The following is a 22,571-nucleotide window of genomic DNA, read 5'->3' as shown; positions in this document are numbered from 1 at the left end:
AACTCATGATATCTACAGTGTATAAATATCTAGAGATCACTGGAGTTCTTATCTGTCTCTCCCTAATATAGGAAGAAGAATCAGTCAAACATAGGAATACATGTGTTGTATTGAGCTACAGAAGATATACAGTTAGTAAAGTTAATAATATTTCCTTCTAATATTCCTTGATCACATTGACTAGGAAGGAGACGTGCATGTCATTGAGAAATAGTGCGAGTCAAGCAATATAGGGACAACGTGAACGCTGCCTGGATAATGGACACCTCTCCACTCACCTCCAGCAGATGTCATTTAATTGGATTGTCAATCTCTTTTGTGAATAGAGAGATAAAACTGTCAAATGCAGCGTGTAAGCGGCATCGGGTGAAGGTAGACCTCTCCAATCCGACTGGTAAAGGAATGCATTAATACGCTATAAATTATTTTTACTTCCCAACTATATATTTCTATACAGTTACTCTGTGACATATGTTTATCATTCCACTCAATTAGCATGAAATTAACAACATTGCACTGAAATATGCTCCTCGGTTTTGTAAAGACTTTTTCCTGCAATGTGTTTGTTTTTAAATTTGTTAAGAATGACAGATTTAAAAAGTTATAAAATATACATATCATACGAAAGGCTGTTTTCTCATGACTGCTTACACATATGTTGAAAGGAAAATATCTTGTTTATAAGTATGATTTTCGCTATCAGCTAAACAGATGTGCGTGTTATATTATAGGTGAAAAACATGACATCTCCGCATATTTTAATTTCTACACAGGCTTTGGTGGGAACAGCTACACAGGATATCGTCAGACCTATCTGGGAAGCTTCTAAGCTTGGTATCACTTACTGTATGGAGCCTTCTATAGCAATGTTATGTTGATCCAAGGAGACATTCAGTTTTGTGAAGGACCTGGCTAAAATAAACACTTAGGGGTAAATGTATCAAGCTGCGAGTTTCTGGCGGGTTTGAAAAGTGGAGATGTTGCCTATAGCAACCAATCAGATTCTAGTTATCATACATTTAGTACATTCTACAAAATGACAGCTAGAATCTGATTGGTTGCTATAGGCAACATCTCCACTTTTCAAACCAGCTGGAAACTAGCAGCTTAATACATTTACCCCTTAGACTATGTTTGAATGTGTACACAAAAAATACAATATCCTTTAATTATGAGTTTGAAAACCGTCAGTTGTAATTGTAAAATGTAGAATAAGTGACAATAACGGTGTAAAGTCTCTGAAAAACATATGCAGAGCTAACACTCTCTGTTTTTAATACAGAGTATAGCTTTAATACAGAGCCCTTGTAGGACATTACTAGTGTCTTTGATAAATGCAGAGGATCGCATGTCTTTACGTATGTATGTATATAAATTTATATATCGCTGTTCTATGCAATATTAAAATGTTGTCCCAGAGTAGATATCATCTTTAACACATTATGAAATATCTTGAATCATTTCGAAAATAAATGTATTTTGCACATGAAGTAAGACAAATTATCTTCCTTGTGATTGGTTTTGTAGTTAATGAGTGTATCTGATTAATCTAAATGTTTGATGAGTGATTAATGTGTTTCTCTCCCACTGCTCAATCATCAGAACACTGGCAATAGAGATACAATTAGAATAATGTAGGAAATGTTTGGAAGACACAATGATGTGCCAGACCCTAATGGAATGGTCTCTTGCCATTTTGCAGAGAATACAAACTTGTTTTTATTTTATTTTTACGCCGATGCAGTATGTTTTCTTTATGTGTTGTCTGTGCTTTGGGTAGTTGTTGGCATGGAAATAATGGACTGCGCTTCTGCTATTTATTCAAACTATTAACATTGAACAAAACAGACCATTACAAGATATTCATGCATTGAATTGGATAAAGGAGAATCTGCTGCTTTACACGTAGTCTATCTTGGTAGTTTAGCAGTCTAGTAATAGCTAGTTTGGCTATTAAAATGACAGCGGGCCCCCAGGTAAGTTTGTGTTGCGCTGTTGCTCATGGGGGGGGTGCTCATTGGGGGGCGGGGGCGCTCACCGGGGGGGGGGGGGGGGCATACTGGGCCCCATGATTTCTGATGGTGGCCCTGTGTGTGGGTATCATGTCAATATAGTGTGTGTGGGCATCATGTCAATATAGTGTATGTGGGCATTATGTCAATATAGTGTGTGTGGGCATCATGTCAATATAGTGTGTGTGGGCAGTATGTCAATATAGTGTGTGTGGGCATCATGTCAATATAGTGTTTGTGGGCATTATGTCAGTATAGTGTATGTGTGCATCATGTCAATATAGTGTGTGTGGGCATTATGTCAGTATAGTGTGTGTGTGTGCATCATGTCAATATAGTGTGTGTGGGGATCATGTCAATATAGTGTGTGTGGGGATTATGTCAATATAGTGTGTGTGGGCATCATGTCAATATAGTGTTTGTGGGCATCATGTCAGTATAGTGTGTGTGTGCATCATGTCAATATAGTGTGTGTGGGGATCATGTCAATATAGTGTGTGTGGGCATTATTTCAATATAGTGTGTGGCGCAGTATGTTAATATAGTATGTGTGAGGTGGGGCAGTATGTTAATATAATATGTGAGGGAAAGGGGGGGTCTTAATATATTGTGGGAGGTAGGCTACTTAATGGTGGAGTGAAGGTGGGCGCAATTTATGTAAAGGGTGCTATTTTATTTGTGGGGTGATGGTGGGTATATTTATTTAAGGTGAGGTGACGGGACCTTTAATTTAATGCTTGGGTGGTTTGGCGCTATTAATTGAATATGGGGCTGAGTTTTGGGAGGAGGACTATTTTTTAAATGTGAATGAATATGAATTATTTAATGTCGGGGATGGTTGTGGAAAATGGTTAAATTAAACGTAAATGCTATTAATTTATTGCTGGGGCTGTTTAGAGGGAGGGAAATAGGTTTATATATTAAATGGGAATACTATTAGTTTAATGTCAGGGCTGGTTGGAGGGAAATAGATCTATATAGCAAATGTGAATATTATTAGTTTAATGTAGGGAATGGAGGGAGGCCTAATTATAAAATGTGGGTGCTAATGACTTAACACTGGGGCTAGTTGGAGTTTTCTAAATCTCATGAACCCATTTTATATATCTGATCCAGGGCCTTGCTTGGTATAGCTAAACTAGGGAATATAGCTGATCCAGGGAATATATCTGATCCAGGGAATATAGCTGATCCAGGGAATATAGCTGATCCAGGGAATATATCTGATCCAGGGAATATAGCTGATCCAGGGAATATATCTGATCCAGGGAATATAGCTGAACCAGGGAATATAGCTGATCCAGGGAATATAGCTGATCCAGGGAATATAGCTGATCCAGGGAATATAGCTGATCCAGAGCCTTGCTTGGCACCCTCTTTGGCATGTAAAGCTATGCAGTCCACCTGATGCCTTTATGGACATACGCCAAATGCATAGTCTACTAAATGACACGTGTGTCTTAGCCAGTAAATGAAGTCCTTCCTTTAGAAGGTAAATTAAATCCTCACTTAGGGTATGAGTTAATTATATTTGTTGATAGGCAGAAAGTCTTGTTGGCTGCAAAAGCCTAAGAACGTGGTAGTCCTCCATCCACAAGTGTCTTTACGTTTAGAATAATCATCATCATGGTTTATCTGTATGGCGCCACAAATTCTGCCACACCACATAGTCAAAATACATATACATGAGCACAAATTAAGCATAATAACAAGGTGGTACAAGTATGAGTTACACAGGTACAACGACAAGTAGCACAAAGCAAATATTGAACTTCCCTTCCATTATAAATATTGAACGTCCCTTTCATTATTTTGTGACATATTGGAGAGTTTTTAAAGATTTTAGAATGACCTTAACTGGCAGAGGCTGCTACCGAGCTATCAGCAGTTGTCAACAATCCAAATGTATTCCTTGTAGCTGTACAATTTAGATCTACTTTCAGGTGTATTCAGATGTACTTCGTATCCTGTCCTAGGCAAATTGGGAAGAACATTGTTTTCATAAATCATTCACTCCCAGCTCTCTGCATATTTTGTATTTAATCATTGTTTCAATATTAGAAATTCTTCCCAATGGGCACATTTGGGGATAAAAATCACCAGTACTTCAATTCCTGCCCTGATAATTAACAGATGGAAAAGATGGCAGGCGGTGATAGGGTCTGTATCTTTTAGATGGCTGGGACAATGAGCTGGAGGGTAGGTGAATGCAAGCGCGGTGGCAAGGAAGCAACCCAGCCAAGATAGACTTCTAAAATGTATAAATAGGTAATAATTGTGCCCACTGGAGGGTGCCCATTCAAGCATTAAGTGAAGGGAAGTAGTTGCCATTGCAATCATTATCCAGTACCTGCCACCTTAAATAATCTAGAAAAGCACATGAGTAAAATCAAGGTAATTAAATTAAAATAACATTGAGTCTGAAGATTCTTACTCTACAGTACTTGTCTGTAGGTGCAGAGGAAACGTGTTAATAAATGGAGCACATAAGATGAGTTGTTTAATGACTCACATCACATCTCCACACAAGCAGAGTCATGTCTCTGGTCCCTTACCAGTAAAACATCATTGCCTTTTGTTATACCAGTGCAATTACACATTAGTTATAGACATATTAATTGCTCCCTGCAATGTGCAGTTGACTATCTCTGATCTCTCGTCTCGCGCTAGACAACGTGTGTCAAATACTTTGGCTTTGTAGAATAAAGTTAGATTATTATGTTTTTATAGCGAGTGCTTTGTGTTACGCTCTGGGGCTGTGATTCCTGGCAACATCTTATTATTTAATTTCTATTGTGTAGTCACTTAAAGTAAATGTATCTCCTCAATATGGAATATTAGTTTAGCACCATCAGGGTTTACACAAGACCTGCCCTGTGCAATTAATCCGGTCTTGTAAGCGTATTATTTTCTTTGTTTTGGATATCATGCACCTGAAAACTCATTTGTCTGAATGGTGATGGTGTCTGAGACAATTCCTAGGTGTGATAGTGGCCGCTATTGTATTTCAGACAGAGTTATATTAAAACAACTGTTATGATGGTCTGTTAATGTAAAGTGAGGCACATTAAGCCGAACAGCCTTAACCTTATCCACATGTTCAGGAATCAAGCACTTACCTATTAAGGGTTAAGTTGTTATATCTCTCCAGCCAATAGAATCCTGTGGGAGTGGTTGGGATGTGTGCCCAGATATTCTCATGCAAAGGATGCTGGATCCTCTCCCCTCCCAGCCTCCTTTGTGGTTAATATGTTAACATTCCTTTTCCTGGTTACAGAGCTGGCACAGTTAGGCGGGAGAGCTCTTGCAGTCGGCAACTAGGGCAAACGGTGTTATAGCTGATTGGTCTAATGTCACTACTCCCTTCGAAGCACCCTGGTTCTTGGTTACCCTGTGCAGGGACCCTTTGTCCTGCATTTTATGGCACTTTATCGTGAGCCTAGAAGTGATGTGGTCACAATTTCGCCAGATTTAGCACCGGCCAATCGTAAGGGACTAGGTCCGGGTACCAGTGGTAGGCCTATGGCCGTACACTGTTTGGTTCAGCTTTTAGTTGTTAGCTGACGGCAAGTGCTCTCGTCGCCACCAGGTTTATACATAATTATTAATAAATTGTGACCTATTTAGCCAAAATAGAAGTTGTCGTGTTTTTATTTATTAGATGGTAAGAGATTGTGATTATGCCTGTTGAAAGGTTTTGTGCGTGGAAGAAATGAATCTGTGGTATGAAGTTTAAGAGAAAGTTATTTTAGTGGTTAAGGGCCTGATTTAGGGCTGGACATGAATGTACTCGAGCCACGTAATAAACATCTTGCGTAATATTTGTTGCACTGTGCATGCACACAGCATGCGCCCCTATTTGCAGTTGAGCGCATGTTGTACTTGTGTCCACTTGTGTTTGGAGAGGTGGCTCAGCACGTTCACATGAAGTACAGTGTGCGCATGGAGGAGCAGGTCAACCATGTGCCTTAGAGATGTGTCCGATTTTGACTTACGTATATAGATAAGAGGAGTTTTATCTACATGAGCGTTCCATAGGCCTGGTACAAATTTCAGAGCCGATGATGATGATGCATTCATTGTGATGGACATATCCATACGTACGTAGCCTTGGATGCATCTCAGAATACAGCTGTAAAACCATAACAGACTTATTTTTGAGTTCATGCATTTTTATCTTTAACTCTAAATCAGGCCCTGAATGTGCAAAATAGACCCAGAGGGACTCATTATGAGTTAGAAGTACATCCAGCTAGACCAGTGATGGGCAACCTAACATACTCCAAGGGCCGCACTTTACCTTTAATTTCAATAATTAAAAAACAGCCCCAAAATTACTTTGGCACCCCCACATCACTTATCTCAAAATGCCCCTCAGATGCCCCACTTGCTACAAAATGCTCCCGAACGCATTCAGACACCAACTTGCCATTAAAAGCCGCTGCACATGCCTTCGTGTCCAACATGTACTCCAAAAATCCCCCGTCAGACTAACCAAAATGCCACTTAGACATCAACACATGCCACCCAGACCCACTCACATCACACATCACCATCATCACCATTTTATTTATATAGCGCCACTAATTCCACAGCGCTGTACAGAGAACTCACTCACATCAGTCCCTGCCCCATTGGAGCTTACAGTCTAAATCTCCTAACACACACACACACAGACTAAGAGAGACTAAGGGAAATTTAATAGCAGCCAATTAACCCACTAGTTAGTTTTTGGAGTGTGGGAGGAAACCGGAGCACCCGGAAAAAACCCACGCAAACACGGGGAGAACATACAAACTCCACACAGATAAGGCCATGGTCGGGAATCGAACTCATGACCCCAGTGCTGTGAGGCAGAAGTGCTAACCACTAAGTCACCGTGCTACCCACAATCTTTATCACATGTCCTCACTCACTAGCTAGTCTAGTAAACTTTGGTAAACATACTTTAGTCAACTGTAATCCCGAACTCACAGCCCACAGAGGAAGGAGAGAGAGCATGTTTTGCAGACCCCCCTTCTCCGATTGGATGTGCTGGGTGACCTCACTGCTGTGTGCAGAGGAGCAGGGTCTAATCATCCAATAGGCTGACTAGGCTGCAGCCTAGGGCTCAAAGCTGTGTCAAAATTGTGATAGGAAGAGGCATAAACTGAAATTCATAGTACAATTTAAAAGAATAGTTGAATATAAACATGAAAGAAACACGTGGAAAGGTTTTAATCTTGATATATTCCCATGGTAAAGGCTGAAGACAATGAGTCATCCTCGGACAGGACGCTTAATGATAAGTAAGTAGGATTGACAAGGACCCCCCACCTTCTCGCCTTTACCTTAACGCTTATTCACGCCTCTGTTCCGCTATACAGTTCTGATTTAAATGAAAATGAAATGGGTGGCAAAGATTGCGGTGACCCTTTGAAAAAGTCAAGTGAAGCTGAGGTTCAAAAACACAGGACTATAAACTTTGGGGGGAAAGGCGGTGAAACAAGCTGGATATTATACTAAGGACAAGGTCGTTGTTACCTACCGTGTATTTTCATGGCATGGAAATCAAAGAGAGCGCTATGAGGGTATGAACCCAGGGTGGTCTGTACCCTTGATCAGGCACGGCAGAGGAGAGCACATGACATAAAAGATGGCTGGTATGACTAATGCTGAGACATTCAGATATTTGTACAGAAGAAAATTTAGGCAAAACAGTGCATCCAAGCTCACCATAAACCAGATTGACTATGTCTAACATACAGAGCATGTACAGAAAAACAAAACAATCCCTGGGTTGCCAACACTTACTTTACTTTTTACACTAATTCCATGGGTCAGAATAAACAATTTGGGCGTATATTTACTATATTGCGGGTTTGAAAAAGTGGAGATGATGCCTATAGCAACCAATCAGATTCTAGCTGTCATTTTGTAGAATGCACTAAATAAATGACAGCTAGAATCTAATTGGTTGCTATAGGCAACATCTCCACTTTTTCAAACCCGCAGTTTAGTAAACCTAGCCCTTAGCCTTTATGCTTTGGGAGCAGTGAATTGCCATATGTCATATTTAGTCATTACATATAACACATATGTTCTGAAATACGGAGCAGAGCTAACCTCCGCCACCTCAGAGGCGATGGAGGAGGATGTCACAGGGAGGAGGAGAGAGAGGGGCACAACATACATCATGATTAATCTCATTACCATAAGTGTGCACCTCAGCTCCGCCCAGACTCCTCCCCCAACCATGTACCCCCAGCAAAGCAAAATGGCCACACATAGGCAACTGTAGAGGAGAGAGTTTTGTTTTTACATATTTTGCATACACACGCACAATTAATCATGAGAGAGATTATTGAGGTCACATTAAAATGTGATTTATTACATGTTCCTCACTGAGTAACCTAGTCTCTGTCCCTGTTTTCTTGCTGGATGATTCTTGGTGATGATTCTGCACAACTGTGACCACTCAGCCATGTACTATAGTCATATACACTAAATACAACACAAGAGACAGCTTATAAATAACATCATTGTGCTAACATAATGATATCATTAGGAAACACCTAGAATAAATAAATGAAAGCACAATGTCATGGGGTGAAATATATGTATACTACTAATATTTGTAAATACCTACAGATTTGTATTTGTAAGGATAAGCGCTGACAACTGTGGTTCTTTTTTTGTATCCATATAGGGCATTTATTTTGCTATGCAGCTGGTACCTGGGACAGCGTGGGATTAACCAAATTACGAGCTTACTATATATATATATATATAGAGAGAGAGAGAGAGAGAGAGAGAAATGTATACACACTGATCGGCCACAACATTAAAACCACTGACAAGTGAAGTGAATACATTGATTATCTTGTTACAATGTACCTGTCAAGGGGTGGGATATATTAGACCGCAAATGAACAGTCAGTTCTTGTCGTTGATGTGTTGGAAGCAGGAAAAAAGGGCAAGCGTTAGGATCTGAGCAACTTTGAAAGGGGCCAAATTGTGATGGCTAGTTAACTGGGTCATAGTATCTCGAAAACGGAAGGCCTTGTGGGGTGTTCCCGGTATGCAGTGGTTAGTACCCACCAAAAGTGGTCCAATGAAGAACAACTGGTGAACCTGTAATAGGGTCATGGGAGGCCAAGGCTCATTGGTGCGCATGGTAAGCGAAGGCTATCCCATCTGGACCAATCCCACAGAAGAGCTACTGGAAAAGGTAATGCTGACTATGATAGAAAGGTGTCAGAACACACAGTGCATAGCAGCTTGTTGAGTATGGGGCTGTGTAGCTGCAGACCGGTCAGAAGGCCCATGCTGACCCCTGTCCACTGCTTAAAGTGCATACGATAGGCATGTGAGCTCCACAACTGGACCATGGAGTAATTGAAGAAGGTGAACTGGTCTCATGAATAATGTTTTCTTTTACATTTAGTGGATGGCCATGTACGTGTACATTGTATACCTGGGGAAGAGATGACACCAGGATGCACTATGGGAAGAAGGCACGCCTGCTGAGACAGTGCGCTGCTCTGGGCAATGGGAAATCTTGGGTCCTGGCATTCATGTGGATGTAAGTTTATCACATATCACCTACCTAAACAGTGTTGCAGACAAAGGACACCCCTTCATGGCAACGCTATTCCCTGATGGCAGTGGCCTCTTTCAGCAGGACAATGCCCCCTGCCACACTGCAAAAATTGTTCATGACTATTTTGAGGAACATGACAAAGAGTTCAAGGTGTTGACTTGGCCTTCAAATTCCCCAGATCTCAATCCAATGGAGCATCTGTGGGATGTGCTGGAAAAACAAGTCCGAGTGATGGAGGCCTCACCTCGCAACTTACAGGACTCAAAGGATCTGCAGCTAACGTCTTAATGCCAGAAACCACAGGACATCTTCAGAGGTCTTGTATTGTGGAGTCCATGCCTCGATGGGTCAGAGCTGTTTTGGTGCCATGACGGAATCTACACAATATTATATTAGGCAGATAATATTGTGGCTGATCAGTGCATGTATATATATATATGTATATATGTATAAAAGTTGAACATTTATACAGGAAATGGGGATATAACTATGGAGTTTGAGCTGTCCCCACACATAAATTGCTGACATGATTAAGCCAGTTTGGAGAGAGCTCCCAATTTCCCACTAATGAAGGCGGTATGTAGGTAGGTCTGTATTGTGCCTGAAGAGCAGTGAATGGACCCAGTTGCCCTTTACTCTGCATTGTTTTACTAGTGGTATATTTATAACTATAATATAAATATACTAAGTCATTTGCATATTTTCAGTTTTAGTTTCCAATATTTCATGTCTATGTGAGAGTTCTGAAAATGTAACACAGGGCTCAATTCGATCCATTGTTTAGAGATTACAGGCTACTAATACACATCTTTTCCTTATAGCAACCCAACTGTAGGGTAGATAGCACTGTAAGTAGATTATAGTCAACATCAAGTACAAACAATTAAATAAATAAAAAATGTTTTTGGTGGTATCCGTATAACATGCTTTTCTAGAAAAAAAAAATGCTAAAATGAGTACTTATATCTACACACTGAATACATGGAGGGTGGGCCCAGCTCTTCAACAAAGCTGAAAACAACTGTAATATAAACTTATAATTTATAAATTACAGTGATGTTGAGATTCCTTATAGGATACATGTGCATTAAAACAAGAACTACAAGACCAATAATTGCATAGACTAATAACACATTTTAATATTTTGAAGCAACAAATAATTAGGTGCTAAATGAAATCACATTTAAAAAGCTGAAACAATAGCAGAGACACAAGCCTGAGCTAGAGATTATATCCATTTGCAATGCTTTCAATGTTCTATAATCCAACACATTACTTTACTATTTAGCAGAATGAGTTTCCATAATTTACCTGAAACGTGTGTCTGCCATCTAGTGGTTGTAAATCACATTTCTCCAAAGAGAAATAATATATTTATAGAAGGTGAAATAGAGAGAAAACCTCACGAGGTCTTCTCAGTAAGGAGATTACTGAGCGCCGTGGAAGGACTACAGTGACAGGCTTAGCAGCATTGATCGGGCCGGGGAGTGCCCCCGCCCCAATCAATAATCTCGCTGAGCACTGTCAAGGGCTCCCTGGATGCCCGAGGCTCCTGGGCTGTAGCCCAGTTAGACCTCGGGGTAATCCGGCCCTGATTGTGAGGCGTGATGCTGAAGGCGGTTTTGAACGTATCCTGGCAATAGGAAACAATGGTATTTTTAATAGCCAAGTCATATTGGTACAAACGTACATTTTTATTTGTGTAACTATAGTTTTTAGCATTGCTTAGTCTGTACATAAAACAGAAGCGGCACTCCTATGCCTACTATACCGAGACATATACATTTGATGCAAAGTCAAACGCAAGCAGGGAAAAGGAGCCCATACACAGAGCCGTATGCAACTTGATAAGTGTCCGCCTCTGTATCACAGCATATCGCCTGGATTACAAGAAGTCCTCACTATCAGCGAGTAGTTATACCTGCCCTATATCAGGTGCAACAGATACTCCTCCTAACAGGCATAGATGCATCTTTGTCTCAGTCATACTTTCCTACTTTTGAAGGCAGCTGTCCGGGAGGGGGCACATCAAGGGGGCGTGGCCACGTATGGTGCGCCGTTAGGCCCCGCCCCTGTCAATCTTAGACAATTTCAGCCAATCGCAGCAGAGGGTGGGGCACCATGCCGCATTAAGGCGCGCCCCCACCCTCTTTAACAACAGAGACGGCTGGATCCGGGCTGTTTGCCTTCCTATCCGGGAATCTGGAAGAACTCCCAAAAAGTCACATTTGCATAAACATCCCTTTACTGTAGTCGGCTAATGATACAATGCCCCTTCCCTCCCCCCTCGCACCTCTCCAGACGCAGATGGGGACAGACAGAAGTCTGCATAGGCCCATATTCATGGTCCCACTGTCTGGGCACCCACTCTGCTTCAGCCCCGTAGTGTGCGGTGCCTGTTACCTTAAGTTGACTGAGGTGCTCTTCTGCGCTGTGGTGTAGGGAAGCGCTATATTCCGGGGTTTGACAAACGCAGCATTATATCCCGCCAACAACTTGTACCAGTGTGTGTGAGGTTTCAGAGTATATGGTAAAAGTTAAGCAGACACTTTACAAAACAGACCCATTTGGACTATTATGTCTATATGCCACCCACGTAAAACACTTTGAATTGTGTTACTCATTTTATATGTTATTGTTTTATTTTCTATTATGAACATATACATCAGCTTGCCTTATTATGTGCATAGATTGCTAAACTTCTCACATAGTTTTATAAGATAAACTATTTTCCAAACAGAAAGAAATTAGCATTTAAGTTGTGCTGCAAAATTACAGTAATGTGTTTATCATTTCTCTTAAAAGCCTTCGTGTTTCTCGCCACTTTTTATGTAATGCTACAAGCAGGATTTTATTTGCATTTGATGCGTATAATATAGCTAAGTGTGGACCGTATTTTCGGCGCACGCTGTACGCATACTGATTATGGCACCCCTTCGGGAGCATCATTCTTGTGCTTAAAGTCACTTTTTAGCACTTTTCTGGAAAGAAGAAATGTAAAATACAATTTAATTGTAAACATAAAATGTATCGAGAAAAATGTTAAACCCATTTTCATTGTATAAAAGTCATAGAAATAAGACAAGTAAATTGCTAAATGTATTCACAAGCTAGTCTTTATACTACAGCCTTATAAGGGTAAAGTATCTATATTTGTCCTAATCCTCATTTGATCATCTTTCATGAGAAGGCATGGATTGTGTAACATTTAATGTATTTCCGTGTTATAACATTGTTATTAGTGTAAAATCATTTACAAACAATTAACCCCTTCTAGGTCATATTTAACCCCTTCTAGGTCATTGATGAAAGGGCATCTTCTGAACGGAAGAATAGGGTAAATCCGGTCATTCTTTGCTGAGTATGGGCTAGACATAGAAATGGGTCTAATTATTCACCCACAAGATTTTGTGGTATAAGATTATTTAAATGATATTGGAGATGTGAGGAAGGAGCATTTATTTGTTTGGAGGGGTAACAGAGCGTTGTTCTCCCTGCAGGAGGACTCCTCGGAGTTGGAGAACACCAGGCATCTGCTGGTAATTCCAGTGAGACCAATGGGTGTCAGATATGGCACTCAGCACTGTGTAGTTTGGCATGCTGGGACCACTGTCACTAAAGCAGAACATTGCCAAAATTGAACTGCTGGAAATACGCACCAGTTCTTCCCGGGTCCCGTTATGCAACTGATGACTTGTGTGTCTACAGGAGGTGAGTCGCAGACAGCTGCCTAATGTGGCATAATATTAATTGTAGGCATTATTGTGGCATAATTTGAACTGGGGGCACTACTATGACATAATATGAACAGGGGGAACCACTGTGGCATTTGAACTGGGGCATTACTGTGGCATAAAATGAACTGGGGCATTAACTGGGGCAATACTGTGGCATAATATGAACTGGGACATTACAGTGACATAATATGAACTGGGGGCATTACTGTGACATAAAATGAACTGGGGGCACTACTTTGTGGCACAATATGAACTGAGGGCACATCTATTTGGCATAATATTGATTTGGAGCACAAAAATATGTATAATGTTTTTTGCTGGTCCTATGACAAAATAAGAAATAAAATATATATATATATATATATATATATATATATATATATATATATATATATATATATATATATATATCTATATCTAATATATATAAGCCTAGCGGCGTGTGTTAGTGTGTGGAAAAAACTATTTTCTCAGAAAGGGCTCATCCAATTGACCTGAAATTTGGTATACTGACATTATTTGAAAAAAAAATTATAATAGTGAAGTCAGTTAACTTCCATCATCCCCCCTTCCCCCCGTGGGAGGGGTAGCAAAGGCTAAATTTACGAGTTGAGGGCTCAAACTCTTGACCGTGTGGGTATTTATTTACCAGAGCCTGTGTTTGGTCATGGACAATTGTATGTCGCATTTTCACGAGTACGGAGAAGCAGTGATGTGAAAGTGCAGGTTATGAATACTGCCCTTCAAGGAAGACTGATTGAGCACAGCGATAAGGTGTTTAGCAGAAACGTTGTGTATCGAGAGGTTTTAGAACAGTAAGACGATGGAGATTAAGGATGTGGCGATGAAGATGAAGGATGAGGTGATGGAGAAGAATGATGAGGTGGTGACATGTGGACAAAACCACGTTAAAAAAAAGGCGCCTACGTCGGGAAGTAACGCTCTTCCCCTGAGGAGGCCTGGCCTAGCCCCAAATGCATGACAAGAACCTTTTTAACACCTTAAGTAGCTTGATTTGACTAGAATGCATGAGTATCATGCACGGATTAACTTGTATATATATATATATATATATATATATATATATACACAGACACATACACACACAGTGGTCAAAGAGTGGCGGTATGGAAAATGTATGGAATTTTATAGTTTTACAATCAAAGCAGTAAAGGAAGTCCGATGAGCAAGACTCGACTTTCTTATTTTAAAAGGCAAAAAATTCAGGTGGCCTAGTGATCCAGCCCAAGGTAGTCCATTATGGGAACCGGGCCAGGGGGAAGATGTATCCAGTCCCTGCATGGGCTTGTAAGTATTTTTGCCAGCATATTGATAGAAAAATATTGCTGATCCCTGTTCTAAGTGCACAAGAAAGAATATTACATATGTGTAGCCAAATGCAATACAAACTTTCACACACACAAAAGTCATAATTAATAAATTACATCACTCTCATCATTCATTTAAGACATAAATGAGGTTAAACAAAACAGTATTTTTGGAAAACAACAGAACGTTGGAATGAAGGATGTGATTGTAGAACTCTATAATGATGCACCCTGTCAGACGCACTGGTTAGTAAAGGCATAGATTGATTTTCGGGGACAGAATGCAGGATGTGGGTTTTCACCTATATATGTAAGAGGTGAACAAGTAGGAGCATTAGCCTAAAATTGAAAGCTGTACATAGCCGCATGTTTTGCACTCTCAATGGACATATATAACAATCCTAATTCTTATAATACTGGGTGGGCGTTTATAAATAATAACACCCTGGACATTTGTTTTATTTGATATTCCAGCTTATAGAGGAAATTAAACACAACTTGGATGTATGATTCTTTTTTCCTCCATAGAGGTATGTCTCCCAGATTCTGTTTCAATGGAACCTCATATCATTACTGTGCTGCAAAGGACCCTGCTCCTTCCGCTATCTAACTTTCAGTCTGTGGCTTCCTGCTTACTCCAATAACCCACAAAACATCATGGCACTACCCCTGCCAGATGCAGCACTGTCCTCACTTATACAATCACAGAAGCTGACAGGTCACAGCCTCCCACTACATCAGCAATCATCACTCCTGAAATACTCTGTACTGTTGATACATTCCAATGATCTGCCTGTAGGTTATGCTATGCCAACTTACATACTGGGCTCATAACAGACAAGAAGATTAAATACAAAATGTTGGTTTAACACTTGTCAAATGCACCTTAATCCTTGAGCAGAAGCAGTGCACTCACAGGTAATAATAGGGATTTGGCAAAATGACAGCCACACGCAGCTCTCAAAGGAGTCATGTGCTCTCTTAACCAGAGTACTTTCTCCTCTAAGTGAGGGTAATGTAACCTCCACAGATTGCACTCCATGTATATAACAGGTTATTCCATGACAGGATAGTGATGCCTTCACACTATAGTTGCTCCAACCAGCCACATATTTTATCTGGAACCAGTTCAACAATTCTGCGCAAAAATGTTAATATTTAAACATTTGGCAAGCAGAAGGGCATGCACGCCGACCGTTGAGCAGCAGGACATAGTCATAGATTGGTTGGTCATTAAGGACACACCCATTAAAATGTGGATCTATGTTAGAGGATTAGCAAGTGACTATCTCGTATTTCATGACGCGCCCAACATTTTACATAGTGCTGTAAAATTAGTAAATGGTAAACACACATAACAGTATAGACTCAAACAAATGTTTATGACTGGCCTGGTCTTGAGAGATTGCAGTTTCAGCCATAATGGACTACAATGGTTACTATAATGGACTACAATGGTTACTATAATGGACTAAAATGATTACTATAATGGACTACAATGGTTACTATAATGGACTACATTGGTTACTATAATGGACTAAAATGATTACTATAATGGACTACAATGGTTACTATAATGAACTACATTGGTTGCTATAATGGACTACAATGGTTGCTATAATGGACTACATTGGTTACTATAAAGGACTACAATGGTTACTATAATGCACTACAATGGTTACTATAATGGACTACAATGGTTACTATAATAGACTACATTGGTTACTATAATGGACTACATTGGTTACTATAATGGACTACAATGGGCTATAATGGACTACAATGGTTACTATAATGGACTACAATGGTTACTATAATGGACTATCAACGGTTACAGATGTTGCCAGACATTCACAACAGGTCCGCCAATTGGCAGCGACAGCCATGACTAAGTCTTCCAACTGCAGATTTAGGGCAAAAATCCTATTTAAAGTATAATGAATGATTCCACTAAATTGTGACACTGAGCATAAAGATTTAATTAGGCAAACTTATGTTTTAGAATTTTAGATTGGAGTTTAGGCTGGAGTTACCATTTTTAGGCATTTTAAACCCGGGCTAAAATTTGCCAGCCCTCCCCTGGTATAACCTTTAAGCTAAGTAACTAGACACCTATACAAACTCTGAATTGTGATTTCAAACTAGAAGCTAAACCCCACCGCTGGCACCCTTTACATTTACTGTTTTGCTGCACAAAAATACCATGTTTTTAAGTGTTCCTGTATTTGGACATTGATATATACCAGCTTTGCTTGCATAGTCCCATCGTGTTTGCCAAATGCAATAATTTAACTTCTAATATTATAACACCTGGATAAGCAATAGAATGGATGTACCAGAATGTTTGTAGTTCAAGACATCTAGAAATCGCTACATGAAAGGATGTCCTGATGTTCTGTTCAGTGTGGTCACTAGATATTTTACAGTGCTCTTTATATGCTATTTTTATTGCAGGTATCAATAAGTTGAAACTGTACATCACCTGCAGCTATTACACTGTGTCATGGACTTTTGTATTTATCTGGTTTAGAACCAAATGAATAATGATTTTAGAGGAGTACAAACAGCCATTACAATGGTAAGAAAACATAACATTACAGCAAATTATCTGACACTAGAGTTGTGTTACATGGGAAGTCATTGGCAATGATGTACATAAAACACAATAACTTCATATTAAATTACTGCAAACATTGTGCAACATAATAATCTACCTTCTTTTTATTTCTAAAGTAACAATAAAAATTAGATCTGCCCAGAAACAACACATAGTTCTTCTCAATAACCGGAAATTCCCACACAAAGATAAGTAAAAGTTCATCAGGATTTATTGAGAGGTTAATAACCAAAACAAGACCTTTGTGTAAAATGACCAAATAATTATCTGGAAACATTTCATGGTACAATGAAGAAAGAAAACACAGATGCACAAAGCAAGTACTTGAGAACAGTTTTAATAAATAATGTGACAAAAAAAAAATTATGTTTTGGATTATCTGATCCTCGGTATGCAAAATTATGGCTAAAAATAATTTGCTTTTCTTAAATGGACAAATAACAAAAACATGAAACACATGGTTTGATCCCTTACAATTCTCAATCTTTTCAGAGTTTTGTTTCCTCGTTTAAAATAAAGAATTTAGCTAACAAAATAATGGAATAAAGCATCGTATTTCTTTCTGTCGAGATCTTAAGGCTGCCATGTAAACAAGAGAAAAAAGAGAAAAAAGAAAAGCGGTTTTATGTACTAGCACCAATGACAAGGTACATAATAGAAACCAAGGACAAAATTCATGGACAGAAAACATTTTGTGGCAGATTTATAACACCGAGGTGCTTAATCTGAGGTTTATACAATATCCAGAAATACCCAATTGATTGAGGCAGAGTTTTGTTTTTTTCAATTGATCCAGTTTATATTTCATACCATGAAACAATTGTTTCAAATTGTATTTATTTATACCATAGGGTCAATGGAAAATAGGACACTTGGAATTCTTAGCCTGGTTTATAATGAATTAGTAAAAAAAAAAATAGAGCTGGGTTTGGGAGAAGAGCCGAGGACAGGACAAGCTAGGGTAGCAGCACTCATGTTCCAGTATGTGGGTCTCGTCAGGGTTCTGGGTAAAAGTCTCTGCCCTGCCGTAGAATCGGACGTACCGAAAAGATTCAATCAAATATTGGTAATGATCGGTTTTCCTAATGAAGGTTCCAGTTTTATGCATAGCAACTAACAAGACAACTGCTGTTCTTCTGCATTCTATGGGATGCACCAGAACTGCAGGAAAAAATATCTTCTATTTATTAACTACTCCCGACTCCTCATTATTCCTTTATCATGTACAGGTGGATTAATCTGTTTCACTGTAATTAATCCTAATAATAATCCTATAAAGATGACTTCTCTTATGTGGTTCCCAATTAGAGTTAAGAAACCCTATTTTAATATTATTTTCACTCAGTTAATTAGTGGTATAATAAATATGTGTCTTATCTTATCCTGACCCTAGCCAAGGAAAATTGCATGCTGTATTGGCACGTTTGAAACCCTCTCCCTGAATGTTGCAGATTCGTGGCTCCAACACTTTTGCTATTAAAGAAATAGAACTATCATGGTCAATTATTGTTTATGGTACTGTCCCACGGCTGGGAGTTACTTTGCGCAAGTTCCATTTTATTCCCATTGACACGCCCCGCGCACAAAAATGAGTCACTCACCAGCAATAAGAGAATTAAATTGTCACCATAGATGCTGTACCATAGAGACACAATTTAATTACTCTAGCCAGGTCAGAAATGGCAGTTTCACATAAAGCGTATACAGTGCCCCCCTATGGTATAAATAAGAATTGCAAGATGTGCAATTAGAATTTGTCACTACTGACTGTCCCTAAGGACTCAGGAGGCAAAATTCTTGTATGGTTTTGCCTCTAAAAATAATCATTTCTAATCTTTCCTAAGTCAGTAATGATGAAAACCTTCACACAGCTTATTATTTGAGCCATAGATAAAAACAAAATACACTTGAACGTCTGTCATCATTTCATACAGTTTGACAATAAACTTGGCATTAACAAAAGGCATAAACAAAAACAAAAAATTATAATAATAATAATGATTTTTCAACATTTTTCAAAATAAAGACAAAAAAAAGGTTAATAGATGCAATGGTTTAAAAATAAAAGTTTAGTGATTGTGCTTTTAAAACCAACAAAACAGTGCATTACAAAATAACCATATCAAACCAAATTTCCTGAAGTGGCACATTTTTCTTTTCTTTTTTAAACTGGATTGACTCTGTGAAGAGGCATAATTCAATAATAACCAAATAGCGCTAGCAGTTTCTCACTTGGCGTTTATTACAAATGTTATACTTTTTTGTTTTTTTCTTCTTTGTTTTTCCTACAAATGTTGTTGAATGGAAAAATAAATGATTTTCTGTAAGGTTTCATTTTACGTATTCCCAAGACCACCAGGTATTTGATTGGCTTGACTTCCACATAATCAATAGGATGTAATACCAAAGATACTTTTAATGATGGACATGGGGGAAACAAGTACCACAGGAACGTATGAAAAAAAGTACATATTTACAATGAAATCACCTCCATACTGCTTTTTATAACTAGGGGTATGAAGGCCAATACTGCTGAACAGTAATTTCAGGTCTACAACGAAATCATCCTCGATTAAACCCATTTTCACTTAATGCAACCCGATGCTTAGTTGTGAAAATATTAGACATTTGTGCATGGATTTTCATTGTTTGAGTGGTTGCTTTAAACTATGGATGCACATCGGCGCTTTGGTGATTCAGAAGGAGCGCTCTGCGCCACTTCCCGCTAGGGCGTGATAGGTAACAGACGTGAACGGCTTGATAGGCAACAAGCTTACGATTCCAGTCTTGGCACCTTCTGTCGTCTGTTCTCTAAAGCAGCGTACTTGGCACCAACACCTCAGAGACCTGGCTACATGCCTTTGGGGCTGGAGCAGTAAGAAGGTGCCTGGTGTAAGTGCTGCTTTTGGGGTTGAGGGAAATATTGGGGTGGTCTTATATAAAGAGGGTGTAAACAAATGAAGCAAAAATGTGTTCAGCTGTTATCATGGGTATAAAATGAAAGAGCGTGTAATATCTGATTGCACGGAACAGCATCTCTGGCATAACGTCATTCATCTTCAGGCATCTTGAGGGAATAGCTATCTGATAGCATCTCCATCATCTCCATCTTTTGCCTTCAACTTTCTGTTTCCTGAAAAACAAAATGACACGAATAGTTTGAACATATATTTCTCTCCAACCATCAAAGTTTTCAATTTTCCCAGAGTGGTTTTAATGCCTGGACAAAAAACATAATATTTCAATTCCCAGGGGTAGTCCATTCATTTTTCTAATGAAGCAACAGTGATAGGATCTGTGTTTGTAGAGTATGATTTATTAAGTTAAGCTGTAGTCACTGCTATGGCTACGATTAAGAACAGTAGGGGCTACGTTTAAATCTAGGAAATTAAATAACATGAGGCTAAAGATATTATTTCAGAGATACTTTAGTTTTCCCCTTTGTTATGCTCGCTGGCAGTAAACGATGTCATTTGAAATCAGTTATCATTGATAGTTAGTTGAAGATGTGATTCGGTTGCCAAACATGTTTGCTGAGATTCGACCAATAATTCTACTTTCAGGGCATCGATTTGTGAATATTTTGTGTCTGGTTGAATAACAAAAAAAAAAAGTTAGATATTATATCTATATGTTATAGAAAATTTTAGGATAAAATTATTATTTATAGTGTAAATATTCAATGCAAATTATTTATTGTGGTTTAGATTCCAAGTTAATCTGAGACCAGATAATATTAACAATGAATTCAGAACTACAATGTGTATTTACTGATAACCGTGGATACATTTCTCATGTGATGATATCTTTCACATTGGCACAGACACGATTAGTTGCCAAGGGTTATTTTAGACTCTATTTCAAACCTAAAACATGATCTGCTTAGGAACTCTAGAGTGACTGATAATTATAAACCCTGGAGGAGTCTCCTACAGACTGATGTCTGTACCTGTCCCACTTATGCCATCAACAGGTAACGATGGTGATGGAAGAGTGGTTTGTTAAAAATTAGCATTTTTGATCAGATTTTAAGAAATAAGTACAACCAGGCCCTTCCATATGCTACTATGAGTGTGCAAATGTTAGATTGTTATTATGCACATGTGAGGAACCCAGGAGATGCACATTATCCATTTAAGGATACAAACCTGACCTGTACCTTACTGAGAAATCTTTAGATGTGTTCTGAGCCTTAGCACTTTAGATGTCTACTACTGATTTTAATTATTCCTCACTATACTACCTACTGTTTCTAGTGACCCTGGTAGCTTCTACATTTAGGAACCTATGCTACTCTTGCAGACCACCAGGTCTTATTGTATCTGAATCTCTGTCATCTGTCCTGATCCCTGACTGATCATAATGTTTCTGAGTCCATTGTCTGTCCTGATCCCTGGCTGGTCATATTGTCTCTGGATCTCTTTTGCAAGTCCTGATCCCTGGCTGGTCATATTGTCTCTGGATCTCTTTTGCAAGTCCTGATCCCTGGCTGGTCACAATGTCTTTTAACCTCCACTGCTTATCTTTATCTCTGGCTGGTCATATTGTCTCTAAATCCATTGCCTATGCTGATCCCTGGCCGGTCATACTGTCTCTTAAGCTATATTGCCTGTCCTGATCCCAGGCTGGTCATATTGTCTGAAGCTCTGCAGCCTGTCCTAATCCCTGGCGGTCATATTATCTCTGGATATCTTTTGCCTGTCCTGATCCCTGGCTGGTCACATTGTCTTTGAACTTCCACTGCTTACCCTGATCCCTGGCCGGTCATATTGTCTCTAAATCCATTGCCTGTCCTGATCCCTGGCTGGTCATATTGTCTCTAAATCCATTGCCTGTCCTGATCCCTGGCTGGTCATATTGTCTCTAAATCCATTGCCTGTCCTGATCCCTGGCTGGTCATATTGTCTCTAAATCCATTGCCTGTCCTGATCCCTGGCTGGTCATATTGTCTCTGAATCCATTGCCTGTCCTGATCCCTGGCTGGTCATATTGTCTCTAAATCCATTGCCTGTCCTGATCCCTGGCTGACCATATTGCCTTTAAACCTCCACTGCCTATCCTTATCTCTGGCTGGTCATATTGTCTCTGAATCCATTGCCTATGCTGATCCCTGACCGGTTATACTGTCTCTTAAGCTATACTGCCATCTCCTCCTGGATGTCCTCGCGATTTCTCAAGATCAACATCTCCAAAACGGAGCTCATTGTCTTTCCTCCCCCCAGGCTCCCCTCCCACCACGACCTCTCTATCACTGTTAATAACACCTCCATCTCTTCTGTCACCCAACTTCGCTGC

General features: G+C 39.4%; 1 protein-coding gene across 6 annotated transcripts in view; it reads right to left on the bottom strand.

Annotated features, from left to right (window-relative positions):
* Positions 1 to 17,465: 17,465 nt before the first annotated feature.
* ROBO1 (roundabout guidance receptor 1) overlaps positions 17,466 to 22,571 on the bottom strand; it is an 859,323-nt gene continuing 854,217 nt past the window's right edge. For all 6 annotated transcript variants that reach the window (XM_075197076.1, XM_075197073.1, XM_075197074.1 and 3 more), the window contains one exon: positions 17,466 to 20,409. In XM_075197076.1, coding sequence (XP_075053177.1) covers positions 20,395 to 20,409 — 15 coding nt within the window. In that variant the 3' untranslated portion in view covers positions 17,466 to 20,394. The remainder of the gene's footprint in view (positions 20,410 to 22,571) is intronic.

Source organism: Mixophyes fleayi, chromosome 2 (genome assembly GCF_038048845.1).
Source record: "Mixophyes fleayi isolate aMixFle1 chromosome 2, aMixFle1.hap1, whole genome shotgun sequence".
In the NCBI taxonomy this organism is placed as follows: Eukaryota; Metazoa; Chordata; class Amphibia; order Anura; family Limnodynastidae; genus Mixophyes; species Mixophyes fleayi.
This window is presented reverse-complemented; position numbering and strand designations above follow the sequence as displayed.